The 17,099-nt window shown below is 33.7% G+C and overlaps 1 protein-coding gene across 2 annotated transcripts in view; it reads left to right on the top strand.

The window, feature by feature from the left end:
* The window catches only part of LOC142982629 (DGAT1/2-independent enzyme synthesizing storage lipids), a 37,144-nt gene extending 20,350 nt beyond the window's left edge, over nt 1-16,794 (top strand). For both annotated transcript variants that reach the window (XM_076129235.1, XM_076129234.1), the window contains exons 2-7: nt 5,757-5,895; nt 9,348-9,442; nt 10,127-10,291; nt 10,789-10,982; nt 11,579-11,782; nt 12,700-16,794. In XM_076129235.1, the coding sequence (XP_075985350.1) occupies nt 5,757-5,895; nt 9,348-9,442; nt 10,127-10,291; nt 10,789-10,982; nt 11,579-11,782; nt 12,700-12,882 (980 nt within the window). In that variant the 3' untranslated portion in view covers nt 12,883-16,794. The remainder of the gene's footprint in view (nt 1-5,756; nt 5,896-9,347; nt 9,443-10,126; nt 10,292-10,788; nt 10,983-11,578; nt 11,783-12,699) is intronic.
* Nucleotides 16,795-17,099: the final 305 nt, after the last annotated feature.

Here is a 17,099-nt window from a genome sequence, read left to right as displayed (position 1 = left end):
GACACGGCTGAAATTATCATAATTTCCTTTAACGCATATTATGAATATATATTTATTTATAATGTAACGCGAATAATATTGATGTTTATACAATATACATATAGTGCAATAAGGGTCATTTAACTTAATCAACTTGTTTGTTTACTGAAATAGACTAAACAAATAATGCTTTTCGCGTTACATGATTCATGATAAATATGTGATAATATATCTAAATGCTGATGCAATTTGGTCGAAACGTCAAGCTTTTCATGGTACAAGCTGTTTTTTCCGTGGTAAAAGCTGTTATAAAAAACATATATTTTGTTCAAGCTACAAAATAATATTACTGAGTAACTTCGTATAGGCATCAATTTATATTTATGTCTGAAAATAAATTATATTACATTTTCCAAGTAACAATCTTTATCTGTGTGGTGGTTTGTGTGTTGAAAATGATTCTGACCAAAGATGTTGTAAGATTATATTAATACTACTAGCTGAGCCGCGCAACTTCGCTTACGTCACATAAGATTATGGGTCAAATTTTTCCCCGTTTTTGTTACATTTTTTATTGCTACTGTGCTCCTATTGGTCGTACCGTGATTATATATAGCCTATAGCCTTCCTCGATAAATGGTCTATCAAACACTGAAAGAATTTTTCGAATCGGACCAGTAGTTCCTGAGATTAGCGCGTTCAAACAAACAAACTCTTCAGCTTTATAATATTAGTATAGATATAGATTAGGCCCAGTTTAACGACTCATTAAGTATCCTTCAGCCTCTCAGGTGGAAATTTATTGGTATTTTCATACATTTCCTGTCACTTCATCTATCCGATAGGTTATCTGACATTTATTCATAAGCTAATAAAGTGGCAGTTAAACTGGAATACTGATGTATCTCAAACAGCTCATCGTTATAACGAGAGGTCATTACGTTATAGCAGTTTTTACTGCAAAAAATATATTTTGTATAACATACCTGCAATTACAGCACATCCATCTTTTTACTAAACTCCTTTACCATGGTCCTTATTATGTATATGAATTGTATTCAAGTGATTACTTGTATATAATTTACTATATGACTCCAAATTAGCTCTGAACCATCGACTTAACGATGTAGTAAAAACTTTTTTCCAAACCTTTTTTGTGTGTATGTATTGCCATATAAAAAAAAAATATTCTGATTCTTTTAGTTATTGCTATATTTAAAAAAAACAGAGTTCAATGAGGGCAATACACTCTGTTTTTTAAAGTTATAATTGTAACATTTTTTATTAACGTATAATGATTGCAAAATTGGTTTTGTTTGTTACTGCCTTAAGGTAAAACTGCTAAGTCGATTCTGATGATTTATAACTAGTCTGATTGAATACGAATTTGGTCCATTCATCTTGTTAAGTAATATGAAAAATCAGCAATTCTGTCATCCGTCGCATGTGGGCGAAGATACATACATGTTTTTGAAAGAAAAATGTATTTTGCTAATCCCCGACGCAAAAAAGGGGTTATATAAGTTTGACGTGTCTGCCTGTCTGTCTGTGGCATCATAACTCCCGAACGGATGCAATGATTTCAATTCTGACTTTTAAATCCATTTTAATTGAATAATGTATGCGATTTCCACTTTTGAAACGATTCTTTACTATCGATTAGGAAATTAAAATTTCTAATCACGATAGTTTAGTAAAAATAGTTTCTTATCTAGAAATTAGCTATGTATAGTTACTCGTTATCAGTCGATGTTGTTAAATAATTTATTGGCTATAATTACCGCCTTATCGGATCAATAATATTCATAGTTTCCTGAAAGTCAAGATACTTAGCAACTGCATCGATATTCCACAAATAAGTTGATATGATAAAGAAGAAAATATCAGCTTTTTAAACCGATATTTTTGCCACCCTTTAAGTTGAAATCGGAGGTTCAAAATTTTCTTCGAGTCTTCCACAATTTTTGCTTTAGTCAATGAGATGAATGTTTTCTTTGACATTTGCTCTAGGACCTAGGTCATTATAAACACTGAGCCATGGACTAGTTCATTGAAATAAATATAATATAATAAAGAATTCTCCGCATTCAGAGTCCACTTTGTTCAACACTTCTCTTGAAGTTGTCTTAATCATCTTGTTTCTGGTGCACAGGGAAACCCAAGGACCTTTCCAAATTTCGTCCGCCTTTAAATCTTAAACTATCAAAAATAATAGTCAATCAATGTCAATGTCCTCCTAGCCGATATCCGGCTACGGCGGTCAGTTTCATTGAAACTGGCCATCTGTGCAGAACTTTCTTTATAGTGTCCAAGTGTGTACACAATACACAGGTACACTCTCTATTCCATCACTCTCATAGTCTGGTGGGACGGATAACCGACACCACCAGTGAGAGGTAAACAAAAATAATAAGCTGTTTAATAAGACGACTCCATTCTTTTCTTCTGTCAGTATGAAAAACACGTCTCCATGTCCTCTCCTCATGGAAGACATGAAGCAACTCGGTGATCAGTGTCATAAGGCTATCTCCTACATTATTATGTTCATGTACGGTTTCGTAACAAGGTTTATCTTAATTACCATATTATCCGTTACTTTATTACTTGTATTCTCGATTATTCAATTTGTTGTGATTTAGCTTTTGGCTGTCTAGTTTCATCATCCTTTAATATGTTGCACCCGGAGACAGAATCATTTAGGCAAACGATTTGTCCAGAACCAGACAAGAACGTTGATCAAGATAGCAAATTTAAGTGGAATAGCATAAAGCGTGCTCTGTATCAATATATAAGCTATAAGCATTTTCCTTTTTGTTTAGTTTATTAGGAGAAAAAAGGGACAAGCATAATTTGGAAAATTTAGTAGCTTTTGGCTATACTATTGGTTGCCTAGTGTGAAATCGTGGGCATCAAAACGGGGAACTGATACGTGGGGATTTTACGGTGCAATAAACGTCTAGAAAATTAAATATAGAAAAGTAAAATACGTACAAAGTAGTAATAAAACAACATAATTTAATGTTTTCGTTTTGAAGAAAGAGATTAAAAGTCCTGCTGGAAAATTCTTACGAGCAAATTTAAGGATACACCCTAGCTTTCCTTTTCTTAAATATTGTGATTTGCTTATTCTATTCTTCGCGTATTATCGTTCCAGGCTCTAACGTTGTTTCTGTGTACACAGGTTTATACATATTGGTTTATATATTTACTAGGCTTCACAATGCGTCATAATATCTCATGCGTCGCTTGTGCAACACTTTACACGTTGCAGCAATGTTTATCGGGCTTATATTTATTAGATCTTGCTAAATTAGTGTTGTACTGCAATATTCGTATGTTAATGACAGCTGTCAAATGTCTTCAAACTGCTATACCTACATAACTTTTCCAACTGCGTAGATATCCACACCTACTGAAGGGTAAAACCTCCTCCCGTATAAGTTATTCAAACTGGTATACATAAGTTTTCTAACAGTGTAGATGTACACACGTATTGTAGGGTACCTTACGTTTTGGCTATTCTCTCCTATCTAGAGTCACTTTTTCCAAATCTTTCTGACCAATATGGTGGCAATATGACGGCAGGCCGTCAGCGCAACTTTATTTTTTATTAGACTAGAAAAGAATTCGAGGAGATGCTCCGAGGAGGATTAAGTAGGCCGGCTGAAACGCCTTATTCTATTAAAGTCATGTTTTCAACAAAGAAGAAGAATAATCAAATTCAGGCTTTCAATCGTTTGTAATATGGATAACAGCCTTGTATACAAACAATCTATCATTACTTTAGGTACTGTGGGTAGTAAAGTACCTAAATATAAATTATCCTGAAAGCTAATTAGGTATCTTTATTGTAATTACCTATATTTATTGGTGAAGGAAGGAAATAACAAACCAATTACAGCTTTTACAAATATAGCATTGTGTATTATGTTTACTAAGGTTTGTTGCGGTACAAACTTCAAAGTCTTTACTCTTTATGGAAATTGGAAAATAATGAATAATAGGACACTTAACTAATATACATATATCTTTCCTTATCTGTAGTTGCGTCTGTGGGTCCGCTGCCTATATGGCTAGCATAAGATATTGTTATATGTATAGAGTTGAAGGTTGATAATAATTATATCGCACAAGAATGGATAATAATTGCTAATCCCATAACCTATGGGCAAACAAAGAAAACCTTTACCTTATTATTTTAAATCACGCTGTATAAATCTTTAGCTAAAGGCTCAAGAGAATTACAGAGAACAAAATAGTCTTCCACTATCTCCACGGCTTATTTCAAAGTGGGTTCAGCAGTTTAGCCGTAACAGCTTAATAAACAGAAAGACGGAATTTTGCATTCAGAATGTTTTACTTAGTTGGTATAAATTTCTGCAATAATAATGAGAGAGAAGTAATTGCATTGGATCAAAACATTGTAATGCTATAGCTCATGAAACTAGACAGATGATGACATAAATAAAGATAATAGGCGCTTACAACATACTTATCATTTATCAGATATAAACTGACATTATCAGATTGCACTACATCCAGACAAATAAACACATACTTTTGTAATAAATCAATAGTTCGACGTCCTTGAATTGCATTCAACATGAATAAATAAGTAAGTGTATTGACTAATAACGTAATAACCACAGATAAAATAAACTAATGTCAAAATAAGCGCGGGAAATCTACGCATGCGCGGTGCGTGTCTCGGGTCACCGTGCCAAGAGTGCAATATTTACTATCAAATAAATATCAACTTTATAACATAAGTATTAGAATATATAATTAAATAAATACTGTAGTGGTCTGTAGACTGGTTATAGACGTTCCGATAACAGTATTACACCCGGATGTCCCGCCATGATTGTTTAAAAGAATATTGTTATTTTTTTTTTCTGGTTGCGTCCCGATACTGCGTTGTATCCTGTTGATATCGGTGCGTTTCTATAAATGTTATTGAGTTCATTGTCAGTCGTTAGTATTTTACATGAACTTTGGATACTTTGTTATATTTCTTAATAAAGAACTTGATTGCACATATCACTTATTACAGTTAAACCATATTGTTGGTTACTAGAAACAACTTTTTTAAGGTTCCGTATCTTAAGGATAAAAACTGGACCCTATAACAGACTTCGTTGTCTCTCTTTCTGTCACCAGGCTACATCTCATGAACAAAGATAGTGAGACAGTTGAAATTGAAGACTAGAAAAATATACATTTTTAAACCCAGTCTGGTAGTCAAGCAATGAAAATATCTCTAAATCGATCTGGTGTCCATGATAGGCACCAATTATTGTCCCTCAGATTAAAAGGCGTAATCGATTAAAGACGTCATGGAAAGACAATGCGTCATGATAACAATATATAGGAACATAAAACATTATAGGAGTAATGACCTGTTACCAAATAGCTAAACCTTTTCTTGCAATACATAAAGACAGTACTTGCATTTGATGTGTAATAGATAAAAATAAATATTTTTTCAGTTCTTTTCTCTCTTCTTATGTTAGGTACTTTTATAAATAAAGAATTTTGAATATATATTTATTTAATTTTCGCTCCTAGAAAGTTTTGTTCGCGACAGTACCTCGATCCTTAACGCCAGACAACTTTTTTCACAGATAAAACAAAACAATTATTTTCGTCCGTTCACAATATTTTTTAAATCAATGACAGCCACTCTAGGCATTGTCTGTATTATCATATCCATTAATATCCAATAAGATTTACTCCATTTTTTTCCAATATTTAACGTGTATTTCCCCTTGTTTCAGTGGAATACGTGGACACAGAGTACAGCCTATGGTTGACATGGTTCCTGATGCCGGTGATCGTCACGTTCCTGCTGCCAGCAGTCATCATCATTCTTATATACATCAGCGCTATCATCTTCCACTTATATAGGCTTTACAGGTAAGAGAAAATGGTTGTTTGCTTATTTATTTTCCTACTTTTAGTAAGGGTTTTGATATTGGGATAGCTCAATGGAATTAGGGGAATAGACCCTGTTTTCGGAGCTTAGTAGACCTCATCTCATACAGCCAATTCCTCCATCGTTCATATAAGTGACTTGCAAGAGGTTCGCTCATCTTCTACCAAAGTAATCGGCTTCTTCCTCAATGAAGTCCAAAAATGTAGTAGCTTTAAGGGTCTTTTTGAAAATGTTCTTAATAGGTCAGGCAGTTTTACCTCACTTACACTTTAGGTGATAATTTAAGTCAATTTTGGGACTTTAAATCATCATTTTTCTTTATGAACAGCTCTTTGTATTCATGTGCAATAAAAAAAATCAAAAAGTGATTGAAAACAATTACACGTAAATAAAAAAACACCTACTCACAAAATTTTCGATAATTACAAATCGATAAAGGCTTGCCAGAATTAAAATAAAAACGTTAATGTCAACTTAACTGCATCGGTGTGAAGCGACGCAAATTGTTCGCACATGTGTTGACGAAAATAATCGAGGAATGAGGCCGAAACACTTCGGAACTGGTCACCTCATTACTGATGCATTTTTACCTTGGATGATTCAGGTCATTATTATTTTATATTTTGACAACTTTGACGGTTATAAAGTGCCTTTGTTTGCATTATATAGCTTTTCTTTTTATTAAAGTTTAAGGATTATGGGCTTTAAAAAGCTGGCACTTTGTTATCTCGTGAAAGAAAATAATTGCGTCGGCTAATGACAAAATATAATTGAAAATCTTTTCAATAATATTTTGTCATTAGCTGACCGACGCAGTTATTTTCTTTGCAATTTTTTTAGTCTCTATAAAAATCTTTCCATTGTCTGAAAGAAAAAAATTACAAAAGTCGAATAAGTCGAGCTGTTTTCGAGTTTTGCGCTTAACAACATTTTTTTATTTAAAAGAAGAAAAGAAGTAAATAAATATGGATTTATTTGCATTTGGAGTCCAGAGTAAACCATATTCGCTCCCCAGTCTGTTGTCATTCCCGCATCAGCTTCAAGATCCAAGTTCTGTTAAGAATTGTTTGTACATGACTATAAGAAGTCGGTGTCTATTTTCTCATTAGACAAACTTTAACAGGTCCAAAACTCTGTTTAGATGACAGACTTCTAAGTTATTACTATCTTGCATTATATTCGTAAAACCTTCTCGTTGTGCAAACTATAATACTTATTTCTTGGCTGGAAGGTCATTGACTTAAAGCTTCACGCTCTTTTTTCAAGCATTTTTTTCGATATTCCACCAAAAAAGCTCCCTTTTTTAAGCCCATTAACATGTAATCGTCACTTGGATGAGCCCACCCATACCTATTTCTAACATGCCCAAGAGCTATTTAGTTAGTCAAAAAAATATATGATGAACTCATTTTAATAGGTTACATTATTACAAATTACAATGTTTCAAATATAATGTTAACTATAAACTATACTTAATATCAGTATCTTTACAAAATCTTCATAAAAACCTAATTTATGTACGAAGTCTATACTAATAATATAAAGCTGGAGATTCTGTTAGCTTGAACGTTCTAATCTCAAGAACTACTGGTTTGAATTGTAAAAATCTTTTTTGTTAAATAGTCCATTTATTAGGGTAGGCTATAGGCTATATAACATCATGCTATGACTAATAGGACTGGAGCAGCAATAAAAAATGCTGTAAAAACGGGAAAATTATCAAACTAAAATCCACGCGGACGAAATCGCGGGCGGTCGCTAGTGAAGCAATAAATTGTTGTTTTTTCTCATAATCTATCATTCACATTTGTCTATACTTATGTATAAAACTAGTTATTTATTATTTATGTAAATTATTGCGCAAAAAATATGTTTCTTGTAGTGTAGGTTTGTTTTTGTTCATGTACTCAATTATTTTGACAAATATTTTAGTGATGAGGTTTTGATCTTTAGCATAGAAACAAAAAAAGATTTTTCTTATATTTGTATGACACTTAGCCTTAATATTAATGTCATTAAAAACTTCCTTCTGCACTTAGTATGACTAGTAAGAGAAATAAAATTTCGCGTAAATTATAGATTTGAAAACGTGTTTCTTAAATGAGACAGAGTAATAAATATTATTCCGAGAAAGAACATAAGCTACTTTTTTCCGACAAAAGCATAATTATGTAAAAAGCTAGCATATTGCGTAGAGTACAACAAAATAAGAACGAGGTGTGAACGAAATTATCTTTTTAAACGGTCACAATGTTGTACGATAAGACCGCAAGCTTTCACGTGCACGGGCGTGTCCGTGCACGTTCATACAAATAAATCGAGAGCACTGCTTTGTAGACTTGTTTACATACATATTATCCATACTATCCATATCCATACTTCCATACTAATATTATAAATGTTAAAGTAACTCTGTCTGTCTGTCTGTCTGCTACTCAATCACGCCTAAACTACTGAACCAATTTGCATGAAATTTGGTATGGAGATATTTTGATACCCGAGAAAGGACATAGGCTATATATCATCACGCTACAACCAAAAGGAGCAGAGTACCAGTAAAAAATGTTACAAAAACGGGGAAAAATGTCACCCATTCTCTTATTGGACGCAAGCGAAGTTGCGCGGGTCAGCTAGTTAGCGATAAAATATTACCTTATTCTTAGAGAATTCCACATTTGGACTTTGTACAACTTACTTTAGCAACAAACAACAACACGACGATACCACTCCGGTCAAGCGTGAACTTCCTATTTGTTAAAAGGTGACCAGCTATAAAAATTAATTGGCAGATAACACCTCTAGACCTCCTTAGTGTTTGATAATTATGAAATGTGCCAGACAATTGCCAGACGGGTTAATTAATAATTATTGTTAAAATAGTCATTATTACAGTTTATGTTTGCGAACGTTAACCTGAATTGATGATTGTATTATCGCCTATGAAGACTAATTAGATTTATTTTTGTTTAATGAGCTGATGTAACCTGGACTAGTTGAACTAAGATCGTAGATAAACCCTCTTATTCGTAAAAATATATAAAAGGCTTGTAAAGAGTTTTGTTTCTTTCACTCCTTAACGAAATGAAAAAGAGAAAACATATTGTAGTAGCTTTTAAACTAAAATAGGTTTATAGATTTTAGGTACAAAATACAGAAATAGTTCTATTCTAAAAAGGGTTCAGGGATTTGTTAAATAACAAATCACTGAACCCTTTTTACAAATGTGGGTCATAGGATGTGGTCCCAATAGTCTCTCCGAGCACAGTCCTTTAGGAACAACATCCGGGAAAGTATCGTTTGGGAATCATTCATCATGGAACAAAATATTTTCAGACAATCGCTGTATACATTTGATATTTTTAATTCAAAGTAAAGCCTCAAGTCAGCTTGAATGATCCCGAACTTTATAATAAATAGTGATGTTTGTCTCCAGAATGAAGATCGTGGATGGTGTGCAGGCAGACTGGAAGCACGCAGCTCGACTCGCTGTCTGTGCACTCTGGGACGCGCATGGATGGCTCTGGCATGGTGAGTTCTTCACACATCTCGAGTGGAACTAATAAACTAGTAAATATTTCGATAAAGGCTCTGACACTTCCTTGTATTATATATGTCAGATACTACATATTCTTTAAATCAGAAGCGTTGCTGCTACTATTAAAGAAAACTTCCGATGGATAATTGTCTATCTTGGTCTTAGATCGTAAAGTGTCTTTAATTAAAACATCATCTGAGGCGTTGAGAGGAATCATTTCGTTCTTCATTTCATCAGCGACTTTTGTGATATAAATAAAATAAATTTAACCCATTTATGTCCCACTGCTGGGCAATTGTCTCCTCCCGTAATGAGGGAGGGGTTAGGCCTTAGGTCCACCACGCTGGCCAAGTGCGGGTTGGGGACTTTGCATGCCTTCAATAAATGTTTTAAACAGATTTTTAGGTATAAAACTTTGCTTTAATTATAAATGTGAAAATGTGCTTTTCAGTTTTTCATTGTTTCATAAATGAGGTGGAGTAATAATATTATTTCGAGAAAGGACAAAGACTTATTTTATCGGATAGAAGCACATATGAAAAGCTAACAAACTAACTTTTGGGATATAATTAAAGGCTTAATTTAATACCTTTTTTACATTGAAGTTCAGCTTAATTCTTCACACCTCCAATGCTTCGGTTTTCACCATTTTACTAATGTGAGGCTCATATCATCAGGTTACGAGATCCGTGGCCTAGAGAACATCCCGGAGGGTCCGTTCCTGATCATCTACTACCACGGCGCGCTGCCCATCGACATGTACTACTTCATCGCGAGGATGCTGCTCTTCAAGCGAAGACACATACACACCGTCGCTGACCGATTCATGTTTAAGATACCTGGTGAGTTGCACAAACTTTTTCTACTGTAATATTAGCTTTTGTTTAACAATTATTAGGTTCTGTATGTTGATTGAGTACCAACAGTTTAAATCAAAAGTCTTTGGGTGTTTCATACTAAAGTATACAGTTACAATAAACAGCTTTTGTATAATCTTTTAGATGCCCAAATGTTAAGTGAGATTAATGAAAAATAATAGTTAGAAAGTAAAACATGCTTAAATATAAATATATAACTTCAAACTCAGTGGGCTTAGTAGTAATATCAGAGTTCTATCAGCCACTTTCCATCTCTGACTTCAGGTCTTCATCATCAAGAGAAATTACTGGTATCTCATGGTTTTGCCTTGGGCTTTATCATCAGACCATTATTTTCTTTATAAATGCTTTAGTAAAGTTACTAGCGCTATATATGCTTTTTATTGAGTCCCTTCACCTTCCATTTGCTTTGCTAACGATACTGCAACAATATCACAAAAAATATTTTTCGTCTTACCCAGGCTGGGCTACATTACTAGAAGGTCTATGCGTGATCCCGGGCACAGTAGGCACGTGTGCCAGTGTGCTGCGTAACGGAGACTCGCTCGCCATATCTCCCGGCGGCGTGTACGAGGCGCAGTTCGGAGACCACTACTACAGGCTGCATTGGAGGAACAGGATCGGGTTCGCTAAAGTCGCTTTGGAAGCTAAAGTGGTGAGTGATTTGTGTTGTTTTATGTACTTTTACATTCGTTTCTGTCTTTTCTTTTGATAGTCATTTTACATGTTTTTTTATAGGATAGTATAAGATTCTGAGTATTTCTGTGTTAATTCGTCTTAGTGCTAATGTTTGCTGGGGATTGTTTTGAAAGAGTATAACTTGTTGTTTTTTTTTACAACGATTAATACCAATTCAATTAAATAGTGACTTGGGCCACTGGCGTTTCGTTGACGCATTGCAAAAACTACATCTCAAAACAATACAAGATTCATAGACAAGCGTCGTAGATGTTAACACTGACCCACTACAGCGTGGCAAGTCGGCAAAATGCCACGGGCCAGAAGGGGCCCCCGATCAGGCGAGAATCTCAACTCCCAATTTTTTATGTATCATATATTTCAGCTTTTTTATATTGGGGGGAGGGGCCCATCTGATGAATTTGCAACGGGTCTCGAATTGTATAGTTACCACACTGCACTGGCCCTTATAAAGATCAGTTATACGATTGAACTTTTATCTACGAGTCTTTTCGTCTTATCCTTCGACGAGTGAGTACTAACAGTGTATAATGTGTGTGTCGTGTTGGTCAGCCGATCGTGCCGATGTTCACGCAGAACGTGCGCGAGGCGTTCCGCACGGTGGGCTGGCTGCGCGGCGTGTGGCTGCGCGTGTACGGCGCCACGCGCGTGCCGCTGGCGCCCGTGTACGGGGGGTTCCCCGTCAAGCTCGTGTCGCACCTGGGCGCGCCGCTCGCCTACGACCCCGCGCTCACGCCCGACCAGCTGCAGAAGAAGGTACGCTTGAACAACTTTGCTCTTGCTCGTAGATCGAACGACTCCTGATTCTTAACCTGTAAAAGCATTCATATATGAAGTCGACAGTAGTTACCTCACCACAGTGTATTTTGTTATGTACACGTCTTAAACATATGTATACGTTAAACGACTACGTATACTTCCGTATATGTCATATGTATTCGTATGTATACGGCGGTGCAACGTATGCATCCGTATACGTTGATTTTTATTTTATTTATTCTAATGAATAATTCCAAATTTATAGTGCTGTTTTGCCTACTGTACAGTAAACTTGACATATTTCTGGTGCTTTTGACACATTATAACAGATAGAAATTAACTAAATTTTTGTATTAGTTATTACTTCCCTAAAAAGACGAACGGCAGGTTTGTATGAAGAATTCGTACAGCTTATAAAATGTCATGTTTAGGTTTACTTTTTGTTTAAATTGGTAGCTAATATGATAGACAAGCTTATTTTAAAATTATTATATTTTTAAAAGTTGGGAGGTATAAGTTATGTCCATTTTAAGAAGCCCCGATAGTTCGCTAAATTGCTCAGATGCTGTCAAAACTACAATCCAAAACAACAGCAAATTAGCGGATGCGTAGACGTCAGAGTAACAGTGACGTCTCATGAGATTTTCTTTTTCTTTATTTGTCAACAAATATAAGCCATAGACCAAAAAATATTATTTAAATAAACAAATACTTTCTAATTAATCCGGACTACTAAAAATAATACTCCCAAATAAAAATAGGTGACTTAGTCCCCTTAATAAGTGGTACAAATTCTGTTACGAAACAACACAAACTTTAAGCTGTACGAAATCTGCCGATCTCCTTTAAAGACTGTCTCATTTAAAATACAATAGATTTATAAATTGATACCTAACGATACATTATCTGTCTAGGTGGCGAGTGCAATAGAAGAGTTAGTAGAAAAACACCAAAGAGTACCTGGCAGTATACTACAAGCGTTAACAGAACGCTTGTACGAAGTGCCGAAGAGTAGCAAACAAGCAGTGTCGAACGGCAAGTGTCACAACGGCGATGCTCTCTCACACTGTGACAGCGGCCACGCTAAAGTGTCATAAACTAACCGTGCCAATTGTAGTGACAATCTGTAAATATAGTGGCGGCTAGTTATTTATTTATCTATGGTAGTGCCTCTATTATCTGTGGTTCGAATAGTCTATGGTGAGGTGTGATTTTATCTATGTTATAGTTCTTCAGAATGAAAAGGTTTGTAAAGTGTCACCGAATGAAGATCTACGCAAGATGTAATATTTTTTCTATTGTGTGGTATGGAGACAAAGTAAGGCCTTTGCATTATTAATATACAGATATGTATTGTTCTATCTGTCAGTTTGTCTATCAGGAACTTATACGTAAGATGTGAATCTGTTATATGTATTTATTATGTGTAGAATGTATCTATTTATGTATTCCAGTTTAAATGTATGTACTTCATAGATAAATCTCTACTTGGTCCATAAATCAATGTGATTGTTTATAGTAAATTTAACTAGATGGCGTTACTGAGTTGACAGTGTTGCCAATTGTTAAAATTGTATTTTCAAAAGTGGTAACACAGTAGAGTTTATTACGTATTTTATTTATTATACCTATATTTTAGCACTATTTATTCTATCATATAATTTATTATTTATTTATATTGTAAATAAGTTATTTCATTATATAAATTAGTCGCCACTTTTCTGTATAGTGTCGTAATAGTCAGTCCTTACATACAAATACAAATTAATGTTTGTAAGGTACTAATACTCGGTAGATAGAATAAGTTTTTTTATGCGAGCGCTTTGACCGTGCAGTCTGAAATTTGTTTTGTTACAAGTTTCATGCTGTATTTTTAATATTATTTAATTATTTTACGTATCGTAGGGTAGGGGTATTTTGGCCTGCAAGATTTCAGCGAAAAAAATTACGTACTTTTGGCAACATTAAGATTTTCTTTTTAGGGAATTTAAATATAAATATTTTCGCAGCGATAAGACAATTGCTTTCAATTCTACATCTACTGTCATGTTTCGATGAAATAAAATGTACTCTCTTTCGAAATAATTTCTGATTTTTTTTCTTTACTTTCGCATAGCATGCTTACTGTCTAATATTATTCAAAATAATTAGGATGACAGGTTACAATAGTATATCAGATCATAAATGCTATATAAAGTAAAACTGTTAGTTCATGCGACTAGCATAGATGGCGTTGAGGAACAGTAAAGATTCGTTTCAACATTTCTCTTGCAAGCTAAAATAATCTTATTCTAAGGTACATTATTTTCTAGTTTTGGAATATATATATTTGTGTCCAATCAATTAGAAATTATGAATGCATTCCTTCTTAGTTTTTATTTAATTACGATTTTTTTGTGCAAATGTAACGGTTTTCGATGCTTGTGACATATCATGTAGTTACTTAAATGTGATAAATTAAGATTGGAGTATCCATTCTTTATAGATAAAAATTTATAGTGTATATGCTTTCGGATGTCTCTTTCTATCATTATACTGGTAGAGAAGGAGAGGTATAGTGTAAACGTTTGTATAATTTCCTTTTTTAATTACAAATTGACTGTTGCTTTGTGTCATAGCATTTAAAATTATATGATGATTATTCTAGCGGTGTAAAAAGGAACTAAATATGCGCCCCCTTTACATCGGGCCAGTCCGCTAGTGAAGATGATTTCCTTTTACATAATAATTATTTTATATATTTTTGTTATTTATGAGATGCCTATGGACCCCTTACGAGAGCTCATGCACCCATCAGGGATGAATCTATGCACTAGAAAATCTGTACTTGGTTGCATCTCAATCGGTTTCCATTATTAAAAAAGAACTTTTGTATAAATCTATAGTGGAAATTTTTATTATATGACACATATGCTACCTGTCATAATTAGTTCCAAAAACACCCGCTAGAATTAAAATCTATTTTCTAAACATTCTAATTTTCGATTAGTTTAATAAAATATATTTTTAGTGTCATATTCTACATTGGCGAAGCATTGTAGTTGAAAATGTATTTAAAATAAATCTGAGATACAAAACAAGCATTTAGAATTATATAAGAAATTATGACGTATTTAATTAGATTATTGTTCGTCACAAAAATTGTATGAATGAGGTTTGAAATGGTAATATGGGTTTGAAATATACCTGCTATGTACAAATAGACTATGATTTTAAGTAAGTACATTATGCTAATCGAATTATAAAGAAACAATAAACATACTTAATTTTTATATCTAAAACAACCATTTTTTTTCTCACTAAATATTTTAAAAAAATAATGTCACTTGCCACTTACTCGCTGTTTGGCGGAGTTTCATCTAATACATGAGACGGCATTTCTAAAGCCGTAAATAGAAGATCTATTATTATTTACCTAGCAATAAAATCGCTCAAAATTGCTTTATCTATTCTTAAAATACTGTAATACTAATCTTAATGTCCTTTTTTTCAGTCAAATCTCACATTTATCTGTTTTTCTGTTCATAATATTCAAATAGCGTAACAAGAAAGAATACATTTGCTACTAAGCAGCAATTAGGTACTTAACATGTGTATTTCAAACTCAATTATATTTCCTAAAGTCTGAATAAAAGGTTGGCTGGTTAACTAAGACGGCAGCGGTGGATACGACATATTAACTACTTTTATAATTACTTTACAATCGTTTTGAGAATTCAATTTATATTTTTTGCTAATTGACACCCCAAACACGCGATAAAATACGCATTCGTTCTGAAATGTTAAGATTTTACTCGGTTTGACTGAACCAATCAAAATAACCATTTATCTTTGCTTTCATTGTTCTTACTTAAGACAGAAATATTTTCCAAGTATCTGTTCCTTTATCAATAATTTTAATGGAATAAGTAAATTTATTAATTAGCAAAATCATTGTACCCAAAAGGTTATGTCAAGTCGAGGAAAATCTGAAGTTAAAATTAGGTATGCCTCGCAAAAGGCCTCCAAGAATTTTTAAAATAGTTTCTAATGAATTGTGTAACTGCAATTATGATGGTTTTCAAATAAAATTATATCGTCGTTTAAGTATTATCACCACGTAAGTATTTTTTAGGAACTTTTCATGAGATACATATTTCAATTTCGTCTTTTGATTCTATAGCCAATGACATCAGAATGTCAAAACTGCCCAATTTCTTACGTGGTCATAGAACTTAAACGACGATATGTAATTTCTAAAAGGGCATAAGTCTTATAACTTTAAGTTGTGAGATAAGCCTTTTTAGAATAGTAATACGAAGCAATTTCCCCAAACATTTGTCATATTGTAGTACTCTGGATGTAAGATTATTAAAAATAGTAATAACCAGTTTCACCACTTTTAAATAACGTTACCTTATAAAGTAAAATTCTGACAGATTGTTTGACATATAACTGTCAGATAGGTTATCCAACAGTTATCTAGAAGTCGTGAGACTGGTACTAAATGCTTTATATTTATAACAAAGTTTATTACACTGTTATCAATTATGAAAATTGTCTTGTCTGACAAGATGTATGGATGTGAAAAAAGCAAGGGAAGTTTGTAAGAGTCGTACTAAGTGCCGTTCTTCGGTCTCTGTCTACCCCTATGGGGCAAAAGGCGTGATTTTATGTAAAATTGTCTTTTAAGCCTCTTCACAATACTTAAATTGATAATGGTGGAATAAACATTCTCATATTTAGTCAATAATGTACAAAAAATCTTAAATTTCTGTTTATGTCTACAATTCGCTGCTGAAATTCTAACAACTTGAGGAACTAACGCTATCCGTCTTTCGAGGTTATTCGCCCTCTCGCTCGCACTCGCAATGATCGTCGTATGCAAGAGCGAGACTTCCGACAGTTGTAATATTTAGTGCCAGATGTGTTATACCAAAAGTTAACCTAACGTAGACTGCTAGCGTGTTTGTATTCTTTGTATACTTAATACGAAAACAAATACTTAATATATAAGGAGATATTTTACATACATGACTTTTATTTAAAGCCCTTTTTTAACTTTGCATCTTTTACACCTTTAGATCAGAATTGGCACCAAGAACCATTTTAGCAAACTTCTACGCAACCAGGGAGAATACTTCAATACAGAATAGAAAATCCCAATTATAGGTACGTACTGTTCGATTCGAGAATTGAACCTGGGACCACATGTTCTGTAGTGTCATAAGTCATACTTACAGCTAGGACTGCGGAGATAGTGTTGTATAAGATTAAAGTAGCCTTGTAATATTTTATAATTGGAAATAACTGTAATAAAATGATGCTGATTTTC

This window comes from Anticarsia gemmatalis, chromosome 22 (genome assembly GCF_050436995.1).
Source record: "Anticarsia gemmatalis isolate Benzon Research Colony breed Stoneville strain chromosome 22, ilAntGemm2 primary, whole genome shotgun sequence".
Taxonomy (NCBI): domain Eukaryota; kingdom Metazoa; phylum Arthropoda; class Insecta; order Lepidoptera; family Erebidae; genus Anticarsia; species Anticarsia gemmatalis.
Note: the sequence above shows the minus strand (reverse complement) of the source record. Positions and strands in the feature narration are given on the sequence as shown.